The 22,438-nt window shown below is 38.0% G+C and overlaps 1 protein-coding gene across 1 annotated transcript in view; it reads left to right on the forward strand.

Moving 5' to 3' along the window:
• LOC139728376 (adenylate cyclase type 2-like) overlaps nucleotides 1-19,361 on the forward strand; it is a gene marked incomplete at its 5' end in the record, with an annotated part of 57,257 nt that extends 37,896 nt beyond the window's left edge. The window contains 13 exons of the mRNA XM_071639319.1: nucleotides 791-871; nucleotides 2,177-2,246; nucleotides 3,661-3,843; nucleotides 5,133-5,252; nucleotides 5,934-6,101; nucleotides 7,850-8,025; nucleotides 8,642-8,726; nucleotides 9,318-9,476; nucleotides 11,438-11,503; nucleotides 15,470-15,616; nucleotides 16,476-16,689; nucleotides 17,416-17,540; nucleotides 18,629-19,361. Of these exons, the coding sequence (XP_071495420.1) occupies nucleotides 791-871; nucleotides 2,177-2,246; nucleotides 3,661-3,843; nucleotides 5,133-5,252; nucleotides 5,934-6,101; nucleotides 7,850-8,025; nucleotides 8,642-8,726; nucleotides 9,318-9,476; nucleotides 11,438-11,503; nucleotides 15,470-15,616; nucleotides 16,476-16,689; nucleotides 17,416-17,540; nucleotides 18,629-18,787 (1,753 nt within the window). The remainder of the gene's footprint in view (nucleotides 1-790; nucleotides 872-2,176; nucleotides 2,247-3,660; nucleotides 3,844-5,132; nucleotides 5,253-5,933; nucleotides 6,102-7,849; nucleotides 8,026-8,641; nucleotides 8,727-9,317; nucleotides 9,477-11,437; nucleotides 11,504-15,469; nucleotides 15,617-16,475; nucleotides 16,690-17,415; nucleotides 17,541-18,628) is intronic.
• Nucleotides 19,362-22,438: the final 3,077 nt, after the last annotated feature.

Raw genomic sequence — 22,438 nt, forward strand, 5'->3', positions numbered from 1 at the left:
ATTTCCGTGCTCATCGACCCTGAATGGGCTGACACACAAGTAAAGTGCAGCCAGGATGGATGTCAATCATCCCTTTATCTCATCGTACCAAGGGAGATGCTCGCATCTTTGTTAATTGCAATGAACCTCCATGAACCAATATACATTGTACATCACCCACAGTCATAGATGCTGCCAAGTAATTATTCCTACATTACATTGTACTTGGAGTGACAAGGGAACTTTTGTGTTATTAGTCCTTTTGTCATTGATTCATTCATTCATCCATCCATCCATTTATCCATCCATGCATACATTCATTCATTCATTTATTCATTCATTCATTCATTCATTCATTCATTCATTCATTTAACCATTCATTCATTCATTCATTCTTTCTTTCTTTCTTTCTTTCTTTCATTCATTCATTCATTCATTCATACATTCATTTGTTTATTTATTCGTTCATTCATTTATTCATTCATCTACCTTTCCATTCTTCCATCCATTCATCCATCTATCCATCCACTCTTTCATGTACACATTCATTCATTCTTCCATTTATTTATTCTTTTATCAGTTCAATCATCCATTCACCCACTCATTTGTCCATGCCGCAAGATATAGCCAAGTCCCGTCTTAGTGATTCCCCCAAGAAATGGCTGTTATGCAGGGAGGGAACAAACCTAATGCTGAATTTATTGGCAGTGTTAACAATTGAAAGACGTCTGTACATATGTGTAGAGCTCTAATCAGTTCTGAGAAAGGTTATACAAGTATCTTGCCCTCTCTTTTCTCCCTTGCTCTTCAGAATACATCGTCAGTCAGTCATGTTTGACAAGAGAGTTAATGAGCGTATGCTGGAAGCCATAGAGGCCATCAATTCTCAGAAGTAAGTTTTGATGAGGCTGATTTTCTGTGGATGTTATGATGGCCCCCTTGTGTAATAAAAACATTGCAGCTCAAATGTATGTGACAAACACGTCCGCAGGGTCCGGGTTACACTGTTGCGTGACGCAAAATTAGATGATGGATGCGTCAATCGACTTTTGAAGCAATTGCTTTTGAATTAGCTGACTCCCCAATGTCATAAAAGTATTCATTGCTAGGATAGGGAGATTGTGTTATACTTAACATCATGATCTAAAACCATTAATGTGCCTATATTCCCAGTGTGCTTTTCTCTTCATTGTATGAAAGTTTTTTATATATATATTCTGTTTTTCCTTAGCGTTGTTCCTTTATGTCCACATTGAACAGATTGATGGTAGTTTCTAGATATTTAGTTTGTAAAATGTTTCTGGAGCATACCTTTCCGGTGAATTTATTGATTTGTATATTTATATGTGTGTGATATGTGTTTTATTTTGTGTTTCTTAGTCAAGTAATGTTTAAATGAAGTGAATGCTTGATAGTACTTAAAGAACTAGTCCCCTGCCGACCCCCCCCCCAAAAAAAAAAAAATTAAAAAAAATAAAAAAATTTTAAAAAAAAATGAATAAATTAAAAAAAAAATAGATGAAGCCATTCAATCCTGGTTTTCATAAGAAAGAGTGAAATCATACTGAATTTTTGTTGAGATCAGATAACTAGAAAATTTTTTATCTGTTTGTCATAGATGGGTGGTCAATGTAGCTGTGAGTCTAATGGGAACGGTGTACAGAGTACTTCTTGTGTGAATATGTTTGTACTGTAAAATACTGAACAGGGAGATATCAGCTCACAATTCCTGTTATATTTCACCCTTGGATGACTGTCATTATAGTTCCAAAACTTGACCAGAAATTACCTAGATATAAATTTCCAATATATTTTTTGTAAGCTGTTTTGATACTATAGGAAGAAAATGTTCAAATTTTGGATATGCTCTTTTACATATTTTCAGATAGATTATTGTAATCATGTGATTACAAATACTTATATATAATCAGTTGTTTTAATTTCGTGTTGCTATGCTATGTAACAGTCTATTCTCATTTGAAATTTATAATAATGAAGACAACACAGTAAAAAATTTTCATCACACAACTCATTTCAAGGATTAACAAGTAACTCTTCAGTTCTGCTAATGGGCCAGACTTCATAGGGACAGACAGAATTGGACAGTAGTGTTTTTGCTTTCATCATTCTGCAACGACCCTGTGTACATGACATATTATAAAATGAATATTGAACACATGTTTGCTTGCATTTACAGGCCATGGTCCCGCTCAGAAGACATTCATAGAGGAACCATGTTCTTCCGAGAGTCAAACTATGAACGAAAGGTGAGGTACCACCTCCTGAGCACACCTCTTTATATAGGCATTAAACTTTTGTCTGCCTACCTACCCTGCCCATCATTTGGTAAAACTCTTTTCCCAGAATCGTGACACAAAATTCTGCTGCTGAAACCTTTGAGTTCAGACTGAAAATTGTGTGATTTGATCACAGTGACTCATACCATTTGTGGTTTGTGTAAACAGGAATGTCATTCCAATAGATTGTTTTAGTCCAAAATTCTGTTTTTTTTTCTCCTTTATTGATCAATCTTAAACTTTGCTATGATCATTTTGTTTGAAATGGCCTTGAGAGACCTTTGTACAATTACGATGTTGATAGCAGTAATGATGATGACAAAAATGATGATTATGATGTATACAATGGTGGTTTAAAGGGACTGTACAGTACTGGTTGAAGTGGGGATTCTGTTTTGAACGTTCCTAAGTGAGATAATGAGAAACGACTTATGAAATATGAAAGAGCATGTAATTTTAAGAAGGATTCAACGTTTATTTGATGAAAATTGGTTTTCAAATGGCTGAGATATCCAAAAAAGTGATAAAAATAAAAGACGACAGGCCACACCTTTTATTAGGATCTCTTTGTTTCACCTTGTTTTTGGATATCTCAGCCATTTCAAAACTGATTTTCATCAAATAAACTTTTGATACCCCTTAAAATTGCATGCTCTTTGACATCTCATAAAGTGGTTTTTGAATACCTTGCAAAACATTAAAAGCTAAATCCTCACCTCAACCAGAACTGTATACACCCTTTAATTATGATAATAAAGATAATGATGTTGTAATGATAGTGATCCTGATGTTGTTATGATAATGACTATAGTAATGATGTTAAGGCCTGCCATTATTGTTACCACTATCCCAGCATTATTGGGCACCTGTTTTCACTTCCGAGGTCAAAATGGATGTTGAAGCACAGGTGTTTGTACTTGGCAGGAATTGAAGTTATGATTACCTGTCCTGGAATCCTGAGACCTTCTCATTAGAATACTATTCAATTGATTTCACTTCCATATAGAGTAATACAAAATAATGTACATAATGCTTACATGAGTACATAATATTTTAAGGAATTTTGAATCACATAAGCTTCAACAAAACATGGATACAATTAAAGTAGGACCTACATGTAATATCAACTTTGCATAATCCAAAGTGTTTCTTCTGGGTGTGACATCTTTCTTCCATTTATCACAAAAATAGCATTGTTAGTGTTGCAACTGATTGGCAAATTGCCCTGCATCAACGTAAATCATCAATCAGTTGCAATGAAAACATCTCGACTGAAGAATTTCATGAATTTGAATTGTTAGTGTTGGTTGCATATATGATATATGTTATAACTGTAATATTTTTTGTGCCCCATTTTTTTTTTTCTTAAAAAAAATTAAATTAGTTCATGCTCCTCCATGATGCCTCCTTCAAGTACTACCTGGTCTGTGTCTTCGTTGTCTTCGCCTGCCTCGTCATCTCGCAACTGCTCACCCAGCCAAAGCGCCCTCTACTGTTCGCCGTCTTCAGCGTCTCCTGTCTCCTCCTCCTATTCCTCATCCTCATCGCCATGGCCGAATACATGAAGGTGAGAAAGGAGGAGGATTGAGATGGAGGGAAGGATCAAGGGAGGGAGGAGACCTTGAAAGGAAAATCACTGATTAGAAGAGTGGGATGGTGTAATTGATATATGAGGTCGCTACTGACATACGTACAATAATTGTATCTTGCATCTTTTTACTCATTGGCATTTCATCTTGATTCACTAAGATGAGAGATGTAAAACTTCTTTATTTTCTTGGAGTTTCAATGGTGTTGCCATCCGGACTGTCTCTGAGCCAGTCATTGAAGTCTATGGATGTTTTCTATTTCAAAACTATAGGGCCTACAAGCTGCACACACTGAACATTGCCAGTTTGCATCGTAGAGTTGCATTCGTATACTGTACACGCCATATATTTCGCGAGTCTAAATTTTCGCTAATCAGGAATTCCCGACGATTTTGCAAGTGGTTAAATTCACCATCGCGGAGTCCTGTACTGAGTGGAGAAATGTACATGCATACGTCACATCCCCATCGGGATCAGAGTCAATATTTTCGCATGTCTATAATTTCATGAATAGCACCCGACTCACAAAATTCGTGAAAATAAAAACCTCGCGAAATATTCGGCGTATACAGTATACTGATGCCATTTTTGTGACAAGAAACCTAATTCGGGGCTTGCAAACAGTGTGTAACAGTGTGTAAAAGACCATATGTGTGTTTACCCCATTCCCTTCCACACTCTGAAATCAATGTACACTTTGTACTCCACCCAGGAGGTTACCAGTGGCAACAGGTAAAAAAAAAACAACAACAGGAAAAAACACAACCAAATGCTGAAAAGGCAAATTTCCTGGCAAAGCTTCTGCAATGCTGATAGCATGATAAATTTTATAGGAGATGTTACCATGGATATCATAAGGGTATATATCTATTTTGTAATGCATCTCATTGTATGAGTAAGCTTAACCCGTTGAGGACGAGTCCCGAGTATACTCGGGCAAGCGTCTATGGGAAATGCGTGTTGTAGCAAAATCAAACCGTCCTCAACGGGTTAAAAAGAAAATCATTGGCCAGAGAGTTTATTTCATAGTTTGTTAGAACTCACTGTGAAAAAAAAAAGTGTTTAGCAACTACCATAGCGCAGCAATGTACATAGGCAACCACGTGAAGGGCTGTTAGAAATGAACTCCTCTATTAGGCAACCTTTTTGTGTGTGCTTAACCCTATCATACCCACCCACTTCAAAACTCCAATGACATTTTCCACAGACAAAAATGCAGGTTGTTGATGGCAGTGAGGGATTTTATACTTTGTTTCTGTCCCTTCAGTGCCACGCCAAGCTCTCCATGAAGTGGCTGGTGAGACTCATCCAGAACAGGTGGTGGCTCCGAAGACTGATGGCAAGCATCGCCATGGCAACGCTCCTCGTCATATCATTCATTAACTTGGTATGTCATGTGTGGTCTTGGGTATCTGCAGACAATGTCTAAATAGATCTGTTCTATTTTGAGTGATTTTTTTTTTTTTAAACCAAGAGATACCCTTTCCCCATCCATGCTGCCTGGTCACAATTTGTGATGGTGTTTCTCTTTCCAAAATATTTTCCCCACCCTATGGAGTTGTTTGAATTTTACTGCTGCTCGAGGGATTCTGCTCAATTAGAAAATCAGCATTTTTGACACAGCTCGGCTGTCATCGTTGTGTGCATTGCTCAAAGTCACTCGAACAGAATTTGTGTGGAAATTTGCATTGCATGGCTAACTGCTCCATAAAAGCAAATCCCATAAAATGTGTGTGTGTGGGGGGTTGTGACGAAAATAAACAAAATTTCACAAAGCTGTTGAAGACCAAGACAACTAAGAATCAACCCATGAATACTAGTTGTGGAACAAAGTATAGTTAATCAAAATAATTTCCAAAGTGGTTATTTTTTACCTACATTGTATCAGGTGCTGCATAAATTCTTTATTGATAAGTCTGAAGTATGAATGAACCATTGCAGTGTCTGCTTTCTTTGCTGTGTTTGTCCATGTTTTCATGTCATGTTTCGTATGCTTCAAGATCCCGTTGGTGTTCTCGAGTTAATAACCTTGACACCAACACACGCTTGTTTCTTGCTTTGCTTTCAGGTAGAATGCAAGACTGTCCCAGCCTGTTCAGCCAATAGGACGGAGCCTTACGTAGACAAGAGTGTCTACGAACAGTCTGTTGGACTGGGCATCTCCAGTGCCACGCCCACTCCCAACATCTCCACCGGTGGAGGACAAGGAGACACGCCCATCTGCACTTTGCCCTCTGTGAGTTCATGTCTTATATGTGAGACCTCTTATTTTTCTCAAATCTTCAAACCTAGTCTTCCTTCATTCCACCTCATCTGTCAGACCCCTCCGTTCATCTTCCTCTATCCAATTACTTCATGGCCCACATACAAACCTGTTATGGTGACCGCACCTTCTCTTAATTGCCCCCACCCTTCTGAATAAACTCCCTCTTCATATTCAGAATGCCTCATCTATTGAATCATTTACAATTCTTCTCAAAATGCAACTTTTAAACAGTTTTTTTTTTTCTGGAGGTGCACACAGTTAGTTATTGTTTATTGTATCACATATGTATTTGTTTTCTTTATGTTATTGTTATTTTGTTTTTTAATTGTCCTCATGTTATTGCATTTACTAGTTTTCTTGTATAAATAGCACCAGTGCGCTTAGAAACACCCGTATAAAGTGTCATGCAATCTATAAATGCAATTTTAGTAGTAGTAGTAGTAGTAGTAGTAGTAGTAAAGAACCAATAAGGTCTCTATTTTAAGGGCAGATCATGAAAGAGGAGATTCAGATTTCGCATGATAGATAACTTGTCAAACTTGGCTGCCCCTATAAACCCGCTAGGGTAAATGGGAAAAATTGTAATTGGTCAGAATGCTACCTGTTAGCAACAGAGGGCTTTGAAGTCACAGATCTGTTCATCAAGCCTGCTGACTCACCCTTTATCGTGCTGGAATGTTTGTGTGCAGGGGCGGATCCAGGAATTCTGAAAGGGGGGGGGGAATTCCGAAAATATTTCCAAAAATGTTTCTGGTGCTACTTCCAGATTTTGTCAGCTGACAAGCAAAAAAAAGAAGAAGAAAAAACACGCTTCAGTGCACACATCTTTTTTTTTCTTGTGCCACTTCCGGGTTTCATTGGCTGACAAGCAAAAAAAAAAAAAAAGGCTTCAGCCAATTTTCTGCTCCCACTACAATCAGCTGCCAAAGATGGTTTCTTCAAAAATGAAAGGGGAGCACCCGCTCCCCCTTTCATTTTTTTTTAATTTCTTTTGTTTTAAGAAAAAATGGGGGGGGGGGGAGCATACCCCGGCGCCCCCCTCTGGATCCGCTTGTGGTGTGTGTATGTGTCTGGGGGGTCGGGGGGGGGGGGGGAGGGTTACTGGGTCAATGGCAACCACTGTAAGAGTTGTCACACTTATAACAATGTTGTTTTCATGATTCTGTCCAAGTACCAGAGCTGGGTTGAACTATAGTTTTGTTTGGGGAGGGGGAGGGGGAAAAGAAAAAAGACAAGATATGTTACTCCTTTTCTCACACTGTTGTGTTGTTTCATTTTTCTTTGTCTCCATTGGTAGAGAAAATGTAATTGTTAGTTTGATGTTGCTCGTATACCTCTGTTTACCTTGTACTATATCATTGTTACATTTGCTGTGACTTTTTTCTGGACACCACAGAAGGTTAGTTGTGCCCTGTGGACACATTGAGTATGCCCATCCCTCCATTTCCAGTACATCAACATTGTATATTTCACATTCTCATTTCAGAGGGAAAATCAGTTAATGCACTGATACTGTTTTTGTTGTTGTTGTTGTTGTTATCATTGTCGTCGTCGTTGTTGTTGTTGAGCAGTACGCAACTGAGTAAGGCCATCCAGGCTGTGTCTGCTACTATATCGTTATGTTTCTCATTTTCTTGTTGTGTTGATCAAGTTAGAAAATGAATGTAAATTATGATGCATATACTATAATTTGGAGTTGTTATTTTTCGCCTTGACAGGTGTATCCACTCTGCAGCATGCTGGCCCTGCAGACTTGTCTCCTCTTTCTCCAGATTGGTTTCAGTGTCAAGGCGTTCATTTTGCTCACCGGACTGGCGGTCAATTGCCTGGTGTTACACTACACCCACTTGACGGTGTTTGACTGTGCTGACGTTAATGAATGCTACCCATTCAAGTGAGTCATGGAGAGCGACAGCGTTTGACACCGGTATACACTTAAGTCAACACCGGACGATGTTGTAATATTATTGAGAAACTGCAGGCTTAGTGTGAAGAACTGGTCTTTTGAAGTATAAGTGTATAGATATGTATGAAAAATAGGATTGGTGACACTACTCTGCACATCTGGAGGAGTACCTTAGAAATTATTATTGGACAGTAAGACAAATATGAATATTTGTCACATTTGATTATTCTGACCGTAAAGCTTTGCTCTGAAACATGGCACTGGAATTGTTTTTATTTGACAGTGATTATCTTATTTTTTTTAATGAAATTCACAAGATGAGAGAAGAAACATATAACTGATTGCATTGACATTGTTTTTTCTTTACCACTGGAAATCTGACTTTTTGATAGTGAATTTACAAGACAAGACAAGAAGCTTAGATCTGATTGTTTTGATTCATAGTTCTACAAGCTAGTAGTTTGGAAGAAAAAAACAAAATTTATTATGTATGTGCGTTGTTAATTTTCAGATAGTGGAAATTTAAGTATTGCAACTGCATTGTGAAGTTTTGACTAATATTGCCTGGCTCTTCTATTTTTTCCCTCCTTTTTCTTGTTCACAGATACTATCACTACATTCCAACCAGGGCCCTTGTTACTGTCCAACTGGTACTGCTGGTAGTTATGCTGCTCCTCATAGACAGAAGAGTATGTCATACATTAGTAATGGGATGGTATTGGGATGCTGAGTAGCAGCAAAATTGACATTTGATCCACACTGTATAGTAACTGTGGACTTAGATGCAAAAGATATCAAATGAGAGATATCCATAGTTTTTATGGTATGATTGTATGTACATGCATAACTGATCTCGGGACAAATTTAATACAGTTTCTCTTGTCAATGAGTAGAAGAGGTTGTAATTAGTCTAATAGTTATGTTTATATGAGAAAATGGTAACTACAGGAAATTTACAGGCCTAAAGACAATTTCTGACTTAAACTTCAAAAATATTTTGACTCCAAGAAAAATTATAACATTTGAAAATAAATCATAAATTTGGTGTTTTTGTTTTTTTGCTTTAGTCATCACTTACGGTAAAATTTTGTTGAAATTATGATGTATGGTTTATTTTTTTAAAAAAATGATGATTGTAATGATGATGATGACCAACATTTATATAGCACCATTTATCTGTATTCAACATTCAACATTCAAAATCAAAGTTTGAAATCAAGGTGGGAGTGCTGACCCTGTTTCCATTTTGTTTTGCCGTTTCCTTCCCGTTCTGAATTCAGATTGAGTACACGGCCCGGCTGGGGTTCCTGTGGCAGATGAAGTACCGTGTGGAGCGGGAGGAGGTGGAGACCATGGAATCCCTAAATAAGGTCCTCCTGGAAAACATGCTGCCCAGCCACGTGGCCCAGCACTTTGTCAAGCAGAGGATGAAGAGCGATGTGAGTATCTGTCCCGCCCAAAACCACCTTTTCATCCCCCTCCACCTCACATCAATTTGGTATCCTGTTAACCTTCGGGAGCAGTGATGTAAAAAATGTTCAAGATGTTACATATCATGCATATGTGTAGATCTGTTGTACAATACCACAAAACATCCCATCATATAAAATTTTTGTAATAAAGCCTAAAATATAAGGAAATATCAGTATCTTTCTCAATAAACCGTAACTGTAGACAGTTTAGTATGGAAACATTCTTATTATAACTATTGTTCACATTCTGTATATTTATCAATATGTAACATTGATTTTACTGATCCAAATTGTAAGAGTTTTTGTTTCTATCCCTAACTCACATTTTGGAACTATTTTAAAGCACTCATGTTAGGCACTCAAATGGTAAATTATGTTAAAGGAAAATGCCCATTTACTGTATCTTCTGCAAAAACAAAAAACATAAGATAAACCAATCTGATGTAAGAGCTTGTCATCACTCTGATTGCAAAGTGCAAAATTACGGCAACAGAGAAAAATTGTGAGATATTGTACACATGAGCAGTGACCTCGACAACTTGACGGACTGATTTTGCTATTACACACATTTCCCATGGACACCTGCGAGAGTATTCTTTGACTCATCTTCAACAAGTTAATCATAGGCACTTAACCCGTTGAGGACGGTTTGATTTTACTTCAACACACATTTCCCATAGACACTTGCCCGAGTATACTCATGACTCGTCCTCAACGGGTTAAAGAAATTGTCAATTACCCAGTCTATATCAGCATGAGGGGTAGATACTTTGGTTCTGGGTGGTCAGTTTGTGACAGGAGAGGTGTTTCATATAGTGAGCAGATTTGAAGATGCTCTTCAGTAGTATGTGATCTCCCAAAACATATACAGTATGTAACACTCTGGCATGGGCATTACACACATGGAAAAAACAAACAAACAAACAAACAGATGCATGTCATATCAAGTTTTAATTGGGTTATCAATTAGCATATGCTGCCTTTTACTACATGCATACAGATAGTGTGGCTTGGAGCTATAGGGTTGAGTGTTTTTCCCCCCAAGGAAATACGTAGGCACATTCACATGGTCATTTGATATGGATATGCAAGTTTTGGGTGTTGTCACTTCATAGCTTGCGTGAGCTAAGAGCTCAAGTGAGTTTTCATGTGGATAGTTTGGTTTTTTTTTTTTCTTTCTTTTTTAAAATCAGTATATGTCTTCAATCATCAGTCATCTGTTGTGTGTCGGCTATCATCAGTTGTTGGTTGCCCGGGAATGTTTCGCATTTTTATCTTCTACTTAAAACAAACAAACAAAAAATCAAACTTCGCTAATGAGTTTAAACCAAACATGTCGGGAATCATTCTTAGATGCGTACTGACACAAAATTAGGTCCTGAGGTAGCCCTTTTCCCCCAAACCCAAACAGAGTAAATCTGATACATCAACATCATCATGCTCGCATTCTGTTTTTTAATCATTCCTTTATAGGCAAAGAAGGCAAATTTTTCCTAGAGACTCTGAAAGAGATTTGAAATGAACTAATAACATACCCTAGAGGGGCACCAGAAAAAGGTTGCATCAGTGCATCAGATCAAGCTCCAGTGCCGACCCCAAACCCCATCCCTGTTTTTAACCTCCTGCCCCCATCCCCACACAATTTTTTTTTTTTGTGCTGGAGTGAGCCCTCTATGTGCATAAGCAACACAATGATCAAGCTGCCTCATCTCAAACCAGGCACTGTCCAGTGTGCATTCTGCAAAAAGTGGTAAACTGTTCAACATTTGTCATCTGTACTGCCATGATATCAAAATTTCTAACTATGCAAATTGTATGCATGGATCAACATTGCACATACATTGTAAACTTTCACTTTTAAAGTCTGTTCATCTGAACCATATTTCGTAATTTTCTTGTTCTCATTCCCCCTCCGTTGCCCGAAGCAGTATTTGACCGACCCTACACAGGATCTGTCTGTGTGGAAAACAGGACTTTTGGGGAGCAGTGGTGATGTGAGTTGAAGGGGGAAATGATTAAAATCGCATTAAAAGAAAATAATCCAAAACCTAGTAACCAGAAAGGTAAATTGCCTGAACACCAGACACAGTGTGTTTTTGCATTTGTAGAATTCTATTTTATATTCTTATAGATAAAAGCAGCGTAGTTCTTAGTTTGTTTGTCGTTTACTTGTTTGCTGTCCTGCCTGTGTTGCATTGCAAGGCCCTCCATCTTTAAATATTGGTGTGTGCACTCTGTCCATCAGCAAAGTGGATTTCTGTTGATTGCATTCCCTACCAGTCTGAGTCAGTTTGACAAGCAGAAATTCATGATTATGAATAGAAAAACAAACAAGTATGAATCCTAAATACAATATACCATTACTTCCAAAATTACATCAGTCCAAAAGCCTTGATTTGATCACTTCCTATCAAAAATTTACAGTGAGCTAAAAAAAAAAAATGATGATAGTAAAAAAGTACAGTATACAACATGTTCTGAAGACAATCTATCCTAACTTGCTTTCTGGTCAGAGCGATGTGTACATACAAACTAAAAAATGTGGCAACAAAACTGTACTTAAGTTGGGTTTAAGTGGTGTTTTTCTAAGCTTTAGGGAGTTCTTTACCTAGTAGATTGAATGTTATTAATTTCTGCAAACCAAGAGGCAGTTCTATTTGAGAAAGAAAACAAAAATCACACACAACAACACATAGAGCCCTTTGCAGGAGACCATGCATACACAGACTCTACTGGCTTGGTTTAGACAATGTCTCCAGGCAAAATCTTGATCTGAGCATCTCAGAAGACATGCACTTCCTAACCTTCAATTGATATACACAGTAATTAATGGCTCAAATAGCAACTGGTAGCATGCATAGATCTGTCTCATTATTAAATGCACAAAGAAGATTTCAAACTGGGATGTGATAGGATGACATGATAGTACCTGTGTCATACAGCTGTATCTTTACTCCTCAAATCCTCTAGGGAATTTTGCTGCAGGAATTATTATCCACTTTATTGTAGACATTACATTGGCACCTATGAATTTCACTGCCTTTTTATTTTAGAGAAGAATGAGATGGAAAATGTTGAATTCATTATTAAAAACTGCAGAAAAGTAGAAAGAATTGAAAGAAAATTCTCCATTTTCTGAGAGAGGCAAATTTACCAAAGTGCAACAAACCTATCATAGGTTTAACACTTAAGCAGCTTTTGACAAGTCTGACACTGAAGCATAAAATTATGAATGAACAAAAAAAATCCCTGAGATGTGTTATTCTGCTTCATGAATTATCAATAATGAGGATTAAAAAAATTGTAGTGAAAAGACACAGTACTAAAACAAGAAGACTTGGTTTGGGGAAATGGATGGATTAGAGCCTACCAAACTTGGTGTACATAAAGAGCTCTGTCTCAAACCTTTTCAAATGACCTTCCTTTAGCCTGATTGCATTCAAGAACTGTTGGTCATTGCCTCACTTTCATCAGTCTGTAGCAGAGCCAAGTATTTAAGATTGGTCAGAGTATATGTCATTCATTCCACAAGTATGCATTGTGTTACAATCAGGATGTGAGCTTGCAGAAATTCTTTGTACAATTTCCTCATGTGTTTCAGTGCTACTTTGTTATGTTAAAGTTTTCACTTTTAGCCAGCCATTCATGTCATTCTTCTGTACTGCAACTTGTTTGTAATCTTAAGGAATTTGAAGTGTGAACTCTATACAATAGTTTGATTCAGTATATTTCCCGTGAGTTTATTTCTTTGTGTGTTTTGTATTGCATTTGTTACTTTACCAGCTTTACTGTAATGACAAAGTATGTCAATATGTTTATATCATTGAGATGACTGATCCACTGTCAGGTAAAGAAGACGTAAGAATGCAAAGTCTGGACGATACATCTTCAGATATTGCTACCCTTATGACATTGATCATGAGTATGTTTTATCTGGACAAAACAAATTCATATGATAGTTCCGAGTTGTCTTCAATTATTACCATTCAGTGTGAATGTTGCAGTGAAAGTACTTTATCAAGAGTCAGCATATCATTTCCTCCGTACATTATAGTTTAAGCCTTTTGTGTGTGTCATTTGTCAGACCTTCTGTGGGCCACAGTATCAGCTGCCCTCTTTTACTTTGAGCATTAGATTGTTACAGCCACAGTATGCTATTGTGTCAGTTACATCCAGTACATACCTTCTTCATTTGTCGATATGTTAGAATCTGCCTTAAAACAGCAACCTCTACCTGTCCATTTAACTATCTATCTGTCTGTCTATCTATCTATCTGTCTGTCTATCTATTTATAATATTTATTTATTTATTTATTTATTCATTCATTTATTTACCTATCTATCTGTCTGTCTATCTGTTCATTTATCTACCTATCTATTTGTCTGTCTCTCTGTCTATCTGTCTAATTTGTCTACCTATCTATCTCTCTTTCTATCCAACTACCTATCCCAGTAGCCTTCCTTTCATTTGTATATCCTTCCAGCCATCTATTAATCTATTTTTTTTTTTAGCTTGTACTTCTACATACTCACCAGTCTGTTACTGTACCAATCTAGATTGTGAGTTTCATTGCGAGTGGTATCTTCCTGTAATTCTGGACAGTATAAACCTTTTTACAAGTCTGGCTTTCTGCCTGCCAAGACATTTGCCATGTGTGAAAACAATCTGATTTTTTTTTTCCTGTCTCTACAGTCATACCTCTTTTCCCCACCTAAATCCATAAAACTCAAGCCTGCATATGTACTATTGAAGATTAATGAGCAAGTAAAGAAAATACAGTCAAAGCTATCTGTAGTGGCCACCTATCAACAAAGGCCAGCTTGTGTGTTTTTCCCGAGAGGCTGCTGATCTGACAGTACTCAGGATTCTTGTCAGCTGACAGCTAGTTCATCGGAGTAATAAGAATGTTCAAGTATCATTGCACGTTTGTCCGGTTGAAGTGATTTCTCTATATTGTATCTTGGTTCATTGTGCATGTCTAGCTCTCTACACAAGGTGTAACACAAACATGTCACAAACACACACACACACACACACACACTTGCACATATACACCAATGTTGGAGGTTTAAATCCTTTCAAACACTCACATTATGTCTCACTTGCCAGAAACATGTGCAAAACCTACAATATTAGTTTAATTGTACACTCTACCATGGTTCTGATCTGTCAGTAGGCATGATAGCAGGTGGACATGTAGGCCCTACTGCAGTCTTTACGAAGTTCACTAGCTACCATTTTAGGCTTATTTTACTTCACAATTAACAAATTAGTGATTCAGACTGTTATCTGATATCTACTTAGTATGCATCCTGGCATTGTAGAATGAACTTTGCACCAATTACAGATAGAAAATAACCTGTTTTCTTTCTCTCTTTCTTGGTCAGGGGGAGGGGGAGAGGAGTAGCCTGAACCAGAAAACAAGCAATCAGGAACAACTTGTATGGGCATTTAAGTCATTGTAATGTATAATTATCATAAACATCTTTAAACACATGCCTTCCTCCAGTATGAGTGTTGAGGAATACAAGTCAGTTCTAGCTCTCTTACTTAATTACTACACTCCCCCCCCCCCTCAAAAAGAAGAAGAAGAAGAAGAAGAAGAAGAAGAAGAAGAAGAAGAAGAAGAAGAAGAAGAAGAAGAAGAAGAAGAAGAAGAAGAAGTAATCATGACATGCAGTATACTGTTGTTTAAGAATAGGGACTGCCAAGGGGCTGAGGAAACGGTAGGTTTAGACAAAAAATGATTAGGAGAAACTTCAGATTACAAGTACAATGTACCGGTATTTACATGTGAAAATGACAATACATGTACCACCATTTCAAACCATAACGACTCAAGAATTATACCAATTGTTTCAAGTACATGAGGGCAGTGCAGTCCTGTAGGGCGTAGGTGCCAGTGCCCTGGACATTTATCAATCATGGTATCTTCACTAACCTTCCATCCTCCCTCCAGGAACTGTACCATCAGTCTTATAATCTCATCGCTGTCATGTTTGCATCGATACCAAACTTCAAAGAGTTTTACACAGAGACAGATGTGAACAATGAGGGTCTGGAATGCCTGAGACTACTGAATGAGATCATCGCAGACTTTGATGAGGTGAGTGAAAGCTCAGTCAATGTCTTTTGTGCACCTTTTGGTCTCTTCTTTATTTCCTATATCCATCTTTTCAGCTTCCTCTCATCTCACAGTTACATGAGAATATCATATCTTTTGTTTTTTCTTGTATTTATTCTTGTTGTCGTTTCTCAAATAATGCAATCATATTCTCTTGATGGTTAAATGCTGCACAAATGTATTGAAAAGTAAATGATGAAATTCCCCTCAGATTTGTGTATGTGTGTGTGTGCGTGTGTGTGTGTGTGTGTGTGTGTGTGTGTGTGTGCGTGCGTGCGTGCGTGCGTGCGTGCGTGCGTGTGTGTGTTTTAAAGAAAACCTGAATGGATGAGACCATGGAAGTATGTATACACTGTCAGTAATTTTCATTCTGAAACATTATAGCAAGATCATGTGGTCTGTCTGATATTCTCATCTTGCAGATAGTCATTAACACAAGTTTGTTGTTAAAGTGAAATCGAAATCAACATCACTCTGTGAATGTAAGCGCAAATGAGTGAAAACATGAGCGGCATAATCATCATAAAAGGGGCCGAGGAACATTTTTCAGTGTAGGGGCCAACTAGTGATGCAGGACAGGGGATGTCAAGATAAAAAATTCCCCCCTCTCGGCTCAAACCAGGGACCACCTTCCTGCTCAGACAGAACAGGACCTTTGGAAAATCATTGGTGTTGTGGTTCCGCGGCCCTTGAGTAATACCAACATTTGTATGCTATATTAGGCTCAATAGGCTGTGGTGGGTAAGATAGCGTCCTGTGCTTGGCTTGAAAAAAAAAAATTGTAAAGTAAAGTACCCTGGTAACCATTACTGACTTTGCAAGTTTGTGTACAACCATGCAGCTACTATCCAAGCCAAAGTACAGCTGTGTGGAGAAGATAAAGACCATCGGCAGCACGTACATGTCGGCGGCTGGCCTGAAGCAGCCCGAGACGGGAGTAACCACCAAGCAGTCCCTCTACTACGTGGGCGTCCTGACTGAGTTCGCCATGGCCCTGCAGGACAAGTTGGAGCAACTCAACAAGCAGGCCTTCAATGACTTCAAACTCAGGATAGGTAAGAGACTCGATACCTGGGCTATGATAAACATGGGGAATGTGTGAAGGGGGTGGGGGAATTTCACAAATTGAGGTGATTTCACTTCCAGTCTAATTTACAGGCCTCAATTTAAGAGCTTTCTATATTTACTATAAACCTGTATTTATATCCAAATTGCAATTGATATTAGCTGTTATTTGTTGTATTATTTGGCTGGTAATAATAATGATAATAATGGGAGTCTTTCAATGCACCATGTCTGTCACACAGTGACACTCCTGGTGCAGAAAGGTAAGACCTCCTTTTATATTGCTTCATTTGGAAAGAGACACGATTGAAAGAAAACACATAGTTACTGGAACAAAAAAGGTTTGAGTTCTTTCTTGAACAGAAGGAATGATACAGAGGGAATGATATATTGATACATTGAGGTATGTCACATAGTTTGGTTAACTGCATTTCCCAGCTGCAATCATGACTTGAAATCAAGTTCATTCATCTGTTTTCTATTCATTGATTCACTCATGCATTCATACATCCATCCACCCATTCATGCATTCAATTATCGATGTATTCAGTCATTGAGTCACTCATGCCTCAGTCATTCCTTGCATTCACTCATCAATGTAATAAAACTTCATTATCTTTCACCAAACGTTGCCAAAAGGTACAAAGGTGATGATGTAAATTCGTTCATGTCCAATCCAAGGTGATATTTTTTTTTGTTGTCCACATCTTGACCAGGCATCAACCACGGTCCCGTGGTGGCCGGAGTGATTGGGGCCAGGAAGCCTCAGTATGACATCTGGGGCAACGCGGTCAACGTCGCCAGTCGCATGGACACAACGGGGGTCATTGGTGAAATACAGGTAAGTGGAAGATTAGAAGCCTGCACTTCGAAGGGCAAAACTGATCAAGTTTTGGCTTGACGTGCATGGAGGCAGAATTGTGTATAGCAGCCTGGGGAAAGGAGTCTAAACTTTTAAAGACCCTTTGCTGCAACATTATGCTCACAGATATAACTGACTATGAAAGTGTAGAGTCTTGTACAGTCTCCGGTAATTCGTCATGTTTTCCCAAGTAAGACTTAATTTGCCATGTTTTACATTTCACAGACAGGTGAAGTCAGTATGATTCATACATCAACTGCAAATTCAACACACGTTAACATGGGTTTTCCCTTACCGAAATGTAATGATGGAACTAGTCAGTTTCATGTTTTTTTATTTTCATGGTAGTTTCATGCAGAGCAAAATACAGGTGACTCTTGTATTACGAAGTCCTCGTTACCTGCAGTTTTCTTTCGTTGCATCGAAATTCTGTGATACCTCAACAAATAAGGCATATAAAGATCTTAAAGAAAACAATTTGAATTCTTTAATTTTTACTTTCTTCGAGCAAAATTTGTTTTAACATGTTCATTGTAATGGGAATGCCCTGTATATGACAATCTTCCCCCTGCACATTAGTCACACTTTCACTGAAATGTTGTGCCAAATGCTAATAATTCTCATAATGGTATTAAAGTGAGGAGTACATGGGGTAAGCTTTCATTACACTTACAGGAAAATCAAGTGACAATCTCATGTCTCATTCCCAACTTTTGAGGCGTAATCATCCCCAAATATTTGGCATATGATACTCTTGGTCACTGAGCCATCTACTGCAAAGTTTGGTGGATTTTGCAGCCTCTCTTTAGCTTTCTCAGTGGAGTCATAATCTTTTTCACACTGAAGAGATTTTGCCCCAAAGTAGCTGTCAAGATTTGTAACCCTCAAGTTCAGCTCACAAGTCGCGTACTTCACTGAAACGCCCCACATCACCCCTTCAGTGGTGGGGTATTGACACCACTAAGTGGAGATGAAGGTTTGTTGTAGAATAGCAAGATGAAAGATGCAGGTTTTAGAGCTGGTCATTCCCCATTTTGTGTTATTCTTGTTTCTGTTGCTGCGTTTAGGTGACGGAAGAAACTGCCAATGTCCTGATGGAACTTGGATTCACCTGTGAGACAAGAGGCTACGTGTCGGTGAAAGGCAAGGGAAAGCTGAAAACGTATCTGGTGCGGCGGATGAGTCGCTCCATCTCACAGTCAACAAATCTCAGCACCTTCTCATGACGAATGGATGGGTTGCCAATAGCAACAGCTCCCTCATTCCCCTTCTATCTGTAAAGTGTGTTTGAACTTTGATGGTGGTCACATCACGCTGAAATGATGACTATACTTTCAAAAACTTCACAAAAGGTTGTACAGTAATTGCCGAGAAGTCTGTGAAAACTTTGTGGTGCGTAGTATCCATGGCGATGGGAAGAACTCCAGAGAATCATGGATTTTTTTTTTTTTTTTAATGGTTGCCAAAGGAACAACAGTTCAGGGAAAAGGTGCAATTGGATGCTGTCTAGGTGCTGAAAGCTCAAAGTCGTCCACAAGCTGAAAGACTGCAGTGCACAGAAGCTGATAGATGGACACAAGATTATATGTGCTTTGTCACAGCCAGCCATATTTCTTGAGCTGCGAAGGAGATCTAGTTGAGAGATAGAGGTTGGTTCGCTGCCATTATTAAATTCTGCTAGCAAGGAGGGAGTGGATAGTGCATTCATGGAAAAACCCTCACAGATACCTAAATAGATATTTGTATGTTTTCACCAATACTTGATGTGATGTGACTTGGACTTTGAGCTTTGTTATTTAAGGTAGCCACACTTTTCTCTTCTTCTTTTTTTCGGTCACTAGCTACCATGAGGGAAACAATGATTAAAGTTGATTTATTTTGTATAACATTTACTGAATGCATTACATATTTTGTAAGACCGGGTATTGTTTTGTGAAAAAACCCACCATATTCTCAATAGGAAGATGATGCTCGAAGCTGTGAGAATTACACCAATCTGATTGTTTCTCAAGTGGAATGATAAAACCTTAATGAGGTTTTCTGGAAAACGGTATGCACAACAGAGTCATTGATATGGTGTTTTCATTGACAGTATACAATTTTATAGAAGAAGAAAAATGATACACAACAGATGACACACCACCATGTAATGCATCATTCCAGGGTAAATGCCAGCTGAGCACAACGCTAGAATTTTCAATTTCTGTATTTAAAGGTGCCAGTAATTTATCCTTGCAATATGAGCGACAGAGAGCCAACGAGAGTATTTACATGTGCTGTTGTCACCGCACTCATTTGCTGAAAATGTTTCATCACGATGACTACATTCAAATATGTGTAAAGCTCACTTCTGGAACAATTACTCATTATATAATGCCTAGTTCAAACACACTGTGGGTCAAAGTAGCACATTATTGTTTTCAGGATCTTCTACATACAGTGGTTCTCCTCATTCCTATCCATGCCAAATAACAATCCTGCACACAAACTCACAATTCTGTTTGAAAACTGCCAGATTATTTACATGTGACAGAAGTGTCTACTTGGTGCAGTAGTCCATTCAATTAGCTTATACAATTGTCATGACAAACGGAATTAAATTGACCAGGAGCACATGCATGTCTTCACACTCATCAATTTATCTTGTCACATACTTGTTCGTACGTGACCCAGACACCAAATTGGCAACCCTATCATCAAAACCTTGTAAGCTCACGGGCTATCAGCTTCAACTTGCCTGCCGTTTTCATTGACATAATCTATTTAACCCATTCACTAAGAGACGCTGGTATTCCCATAGGCTTTGTGCAAGGATTACCATCTTCCCATGTGCAAAGGGTTAAATGAAAACGGCTCCTAGAAACTGAAAAAAAAACTGAGACTCCTAACGAGTCGGACAAGCCCAATATTTGGCCGAAAGGACAATGATAGTAAACAGGCAAAACATGACAATGCGACAAGTGAACAAATTCAAGACATCACACCCGACTACAGTAATCAGTTGTAACAAGAGTGGTTCAGATGGTCATAGTCATTCTTTGATAACAGACAAGGATATGTGTAAAATTATGAAGTGTGTGATGAAATACCCCTTGATCCCAGGAATGAAATAGGTTCTAACTCTGAAATTCTAGCTGTATCTCTGTATTAAAGCAGATGCATGTCATAGGTAGCATATTGCAAATCACAGCAGACATTTTTCTCCTCTTTAGCTGTGAAGAACTTCTTGTGATACTGAATATTTATGACACATACTGTACAAACCAATATTGCAAATGTATGATGACCTAGCATGGGTGACCTTTTACATATTTGTGTTTGAAACAATGATTGGCTTTGTCTTTCAAGAAAACTCTTGATAAACGGATATTATGATCATATGCCTTGGTGACAGGAATGTGCAGTGATTTGGAAAAAAAAAAATTCTGGTACAATGTGGCAGATTTACTTTTGTATTTCAGAGCATTAGATTGTACAAGCTACAAATGTACCTTATATGATTGTGAACAGTGCAACGTACTGATCTTTCACAAGGTCATGACCTTTCTCCATCATTCTTCACATCACCCACCAATCATCTTTAACCCATTGAGGACGGGCTGATTTTGCTACACAGCGCATTTCCCATAGATACTTGGCCGAGTGTACTCGGGACTCGTCCTCAACGGTTTATCTAAAAGGGTCTGTTATTTTCCTCAAATTGACAGCTTGCCTGCTATTATGTCATCACTTTGATTTGACTCGTGGTCACATAGCACAGAGCATGTTTGGAATGAAAACTCACCACCTGAGTGGAGAAAGGTTATGAATCTGCTTTGGTTTTTTAAAAAGAAAAGAAAAAAAATAAAAAGATCAAACCTCCTAATCATCACAGACTTATGAAGTGGGATCAATGATTATGATTTTGACACATTGGTATGCATTATTTAGGTCATTTGTATATCTGTTAGTGAAAGTTTAACTTATGTGAAGACATTGACAATTGTCAAGATATATCAGCTGACTCTGAAAGTTCTTTAGTGATGTCATCTAGCACGTTTTGCAAGAAATCATACATTTATCATGTTTTTTTCTCAACAAAAGTTGCATTTTTTCATTTCACACAACAGTGATTATGCATGCAGGCATATGAGAGATTGCAATTGAACTTAACCAACTTTTATTCTACACACCCTGTACAGACCCTATTTCATTTACAGAAAAGTTCCTAGAAGTGAACATTCATGACACAAGGCTGTGAAAGTTTTATCAGCCCAACATCTTCACAAGTTGGCACATATATCGTATCTGAAGTTTTGGGGTCCCAAAGGTCCAATTCAGAAATTAATTCAGAGTGTGTCTCATACCATTGCCATATCAAAATACCAATCTATCTATGGATACCACCACAAAACTTTCATGTTTGCAATTTGCTAAAGACTACTTGTCCCATTCTAGAAGTCTCTAACTTGTGTTTACTGTATTTGACATCATTTTTGTTGCATATCTATTTGGGTAGGGTTTCATACTTTATTTAAAATCTTCACAAGTCCCCTCAGTACGCTAATGTTTTTAGCGCAGAGGAATTATTAACATCCACTATCTGGTTCTTTGCACTGAGTTGTCATCTTTTAAATATTAAAAGTAAGATACAAAGTGCAATACCGCAGTTGATCTAATTAATTAATTTGTTTCAGTAGAATTCATTTCAATACTTAGAATCCAGCATGCATGCATTTCTTATCCGTAAGTCGGGCAGTATGCAGGCTAATTTCTTGGGTGCAAAGAATAATTGTTATAAAATCATATATATAGAAGATTTGAATATATAACAATCAGTAATCCACACTATTGCAGCTGTATGTTTAGTTGTGTGAAGGGAAGAATGATGTTAAATT

This window comes from Diadema antillarum, unplaced genomic scaffold, assembly GCF_040938485.1.
Source record: "Diadema antillarum isolate AM-2024a unplaced genomic scaffold, OU_Dant_1.0 seq00000177_RagTag, whole genome shotgun sequence".
Classification (NCBI taxonomy): Eukaryota; Metazoa; Echinodermata; class Echinoidea; order Diadematoida; family Diadematidae; genus Diadema; species Diadema antillarum.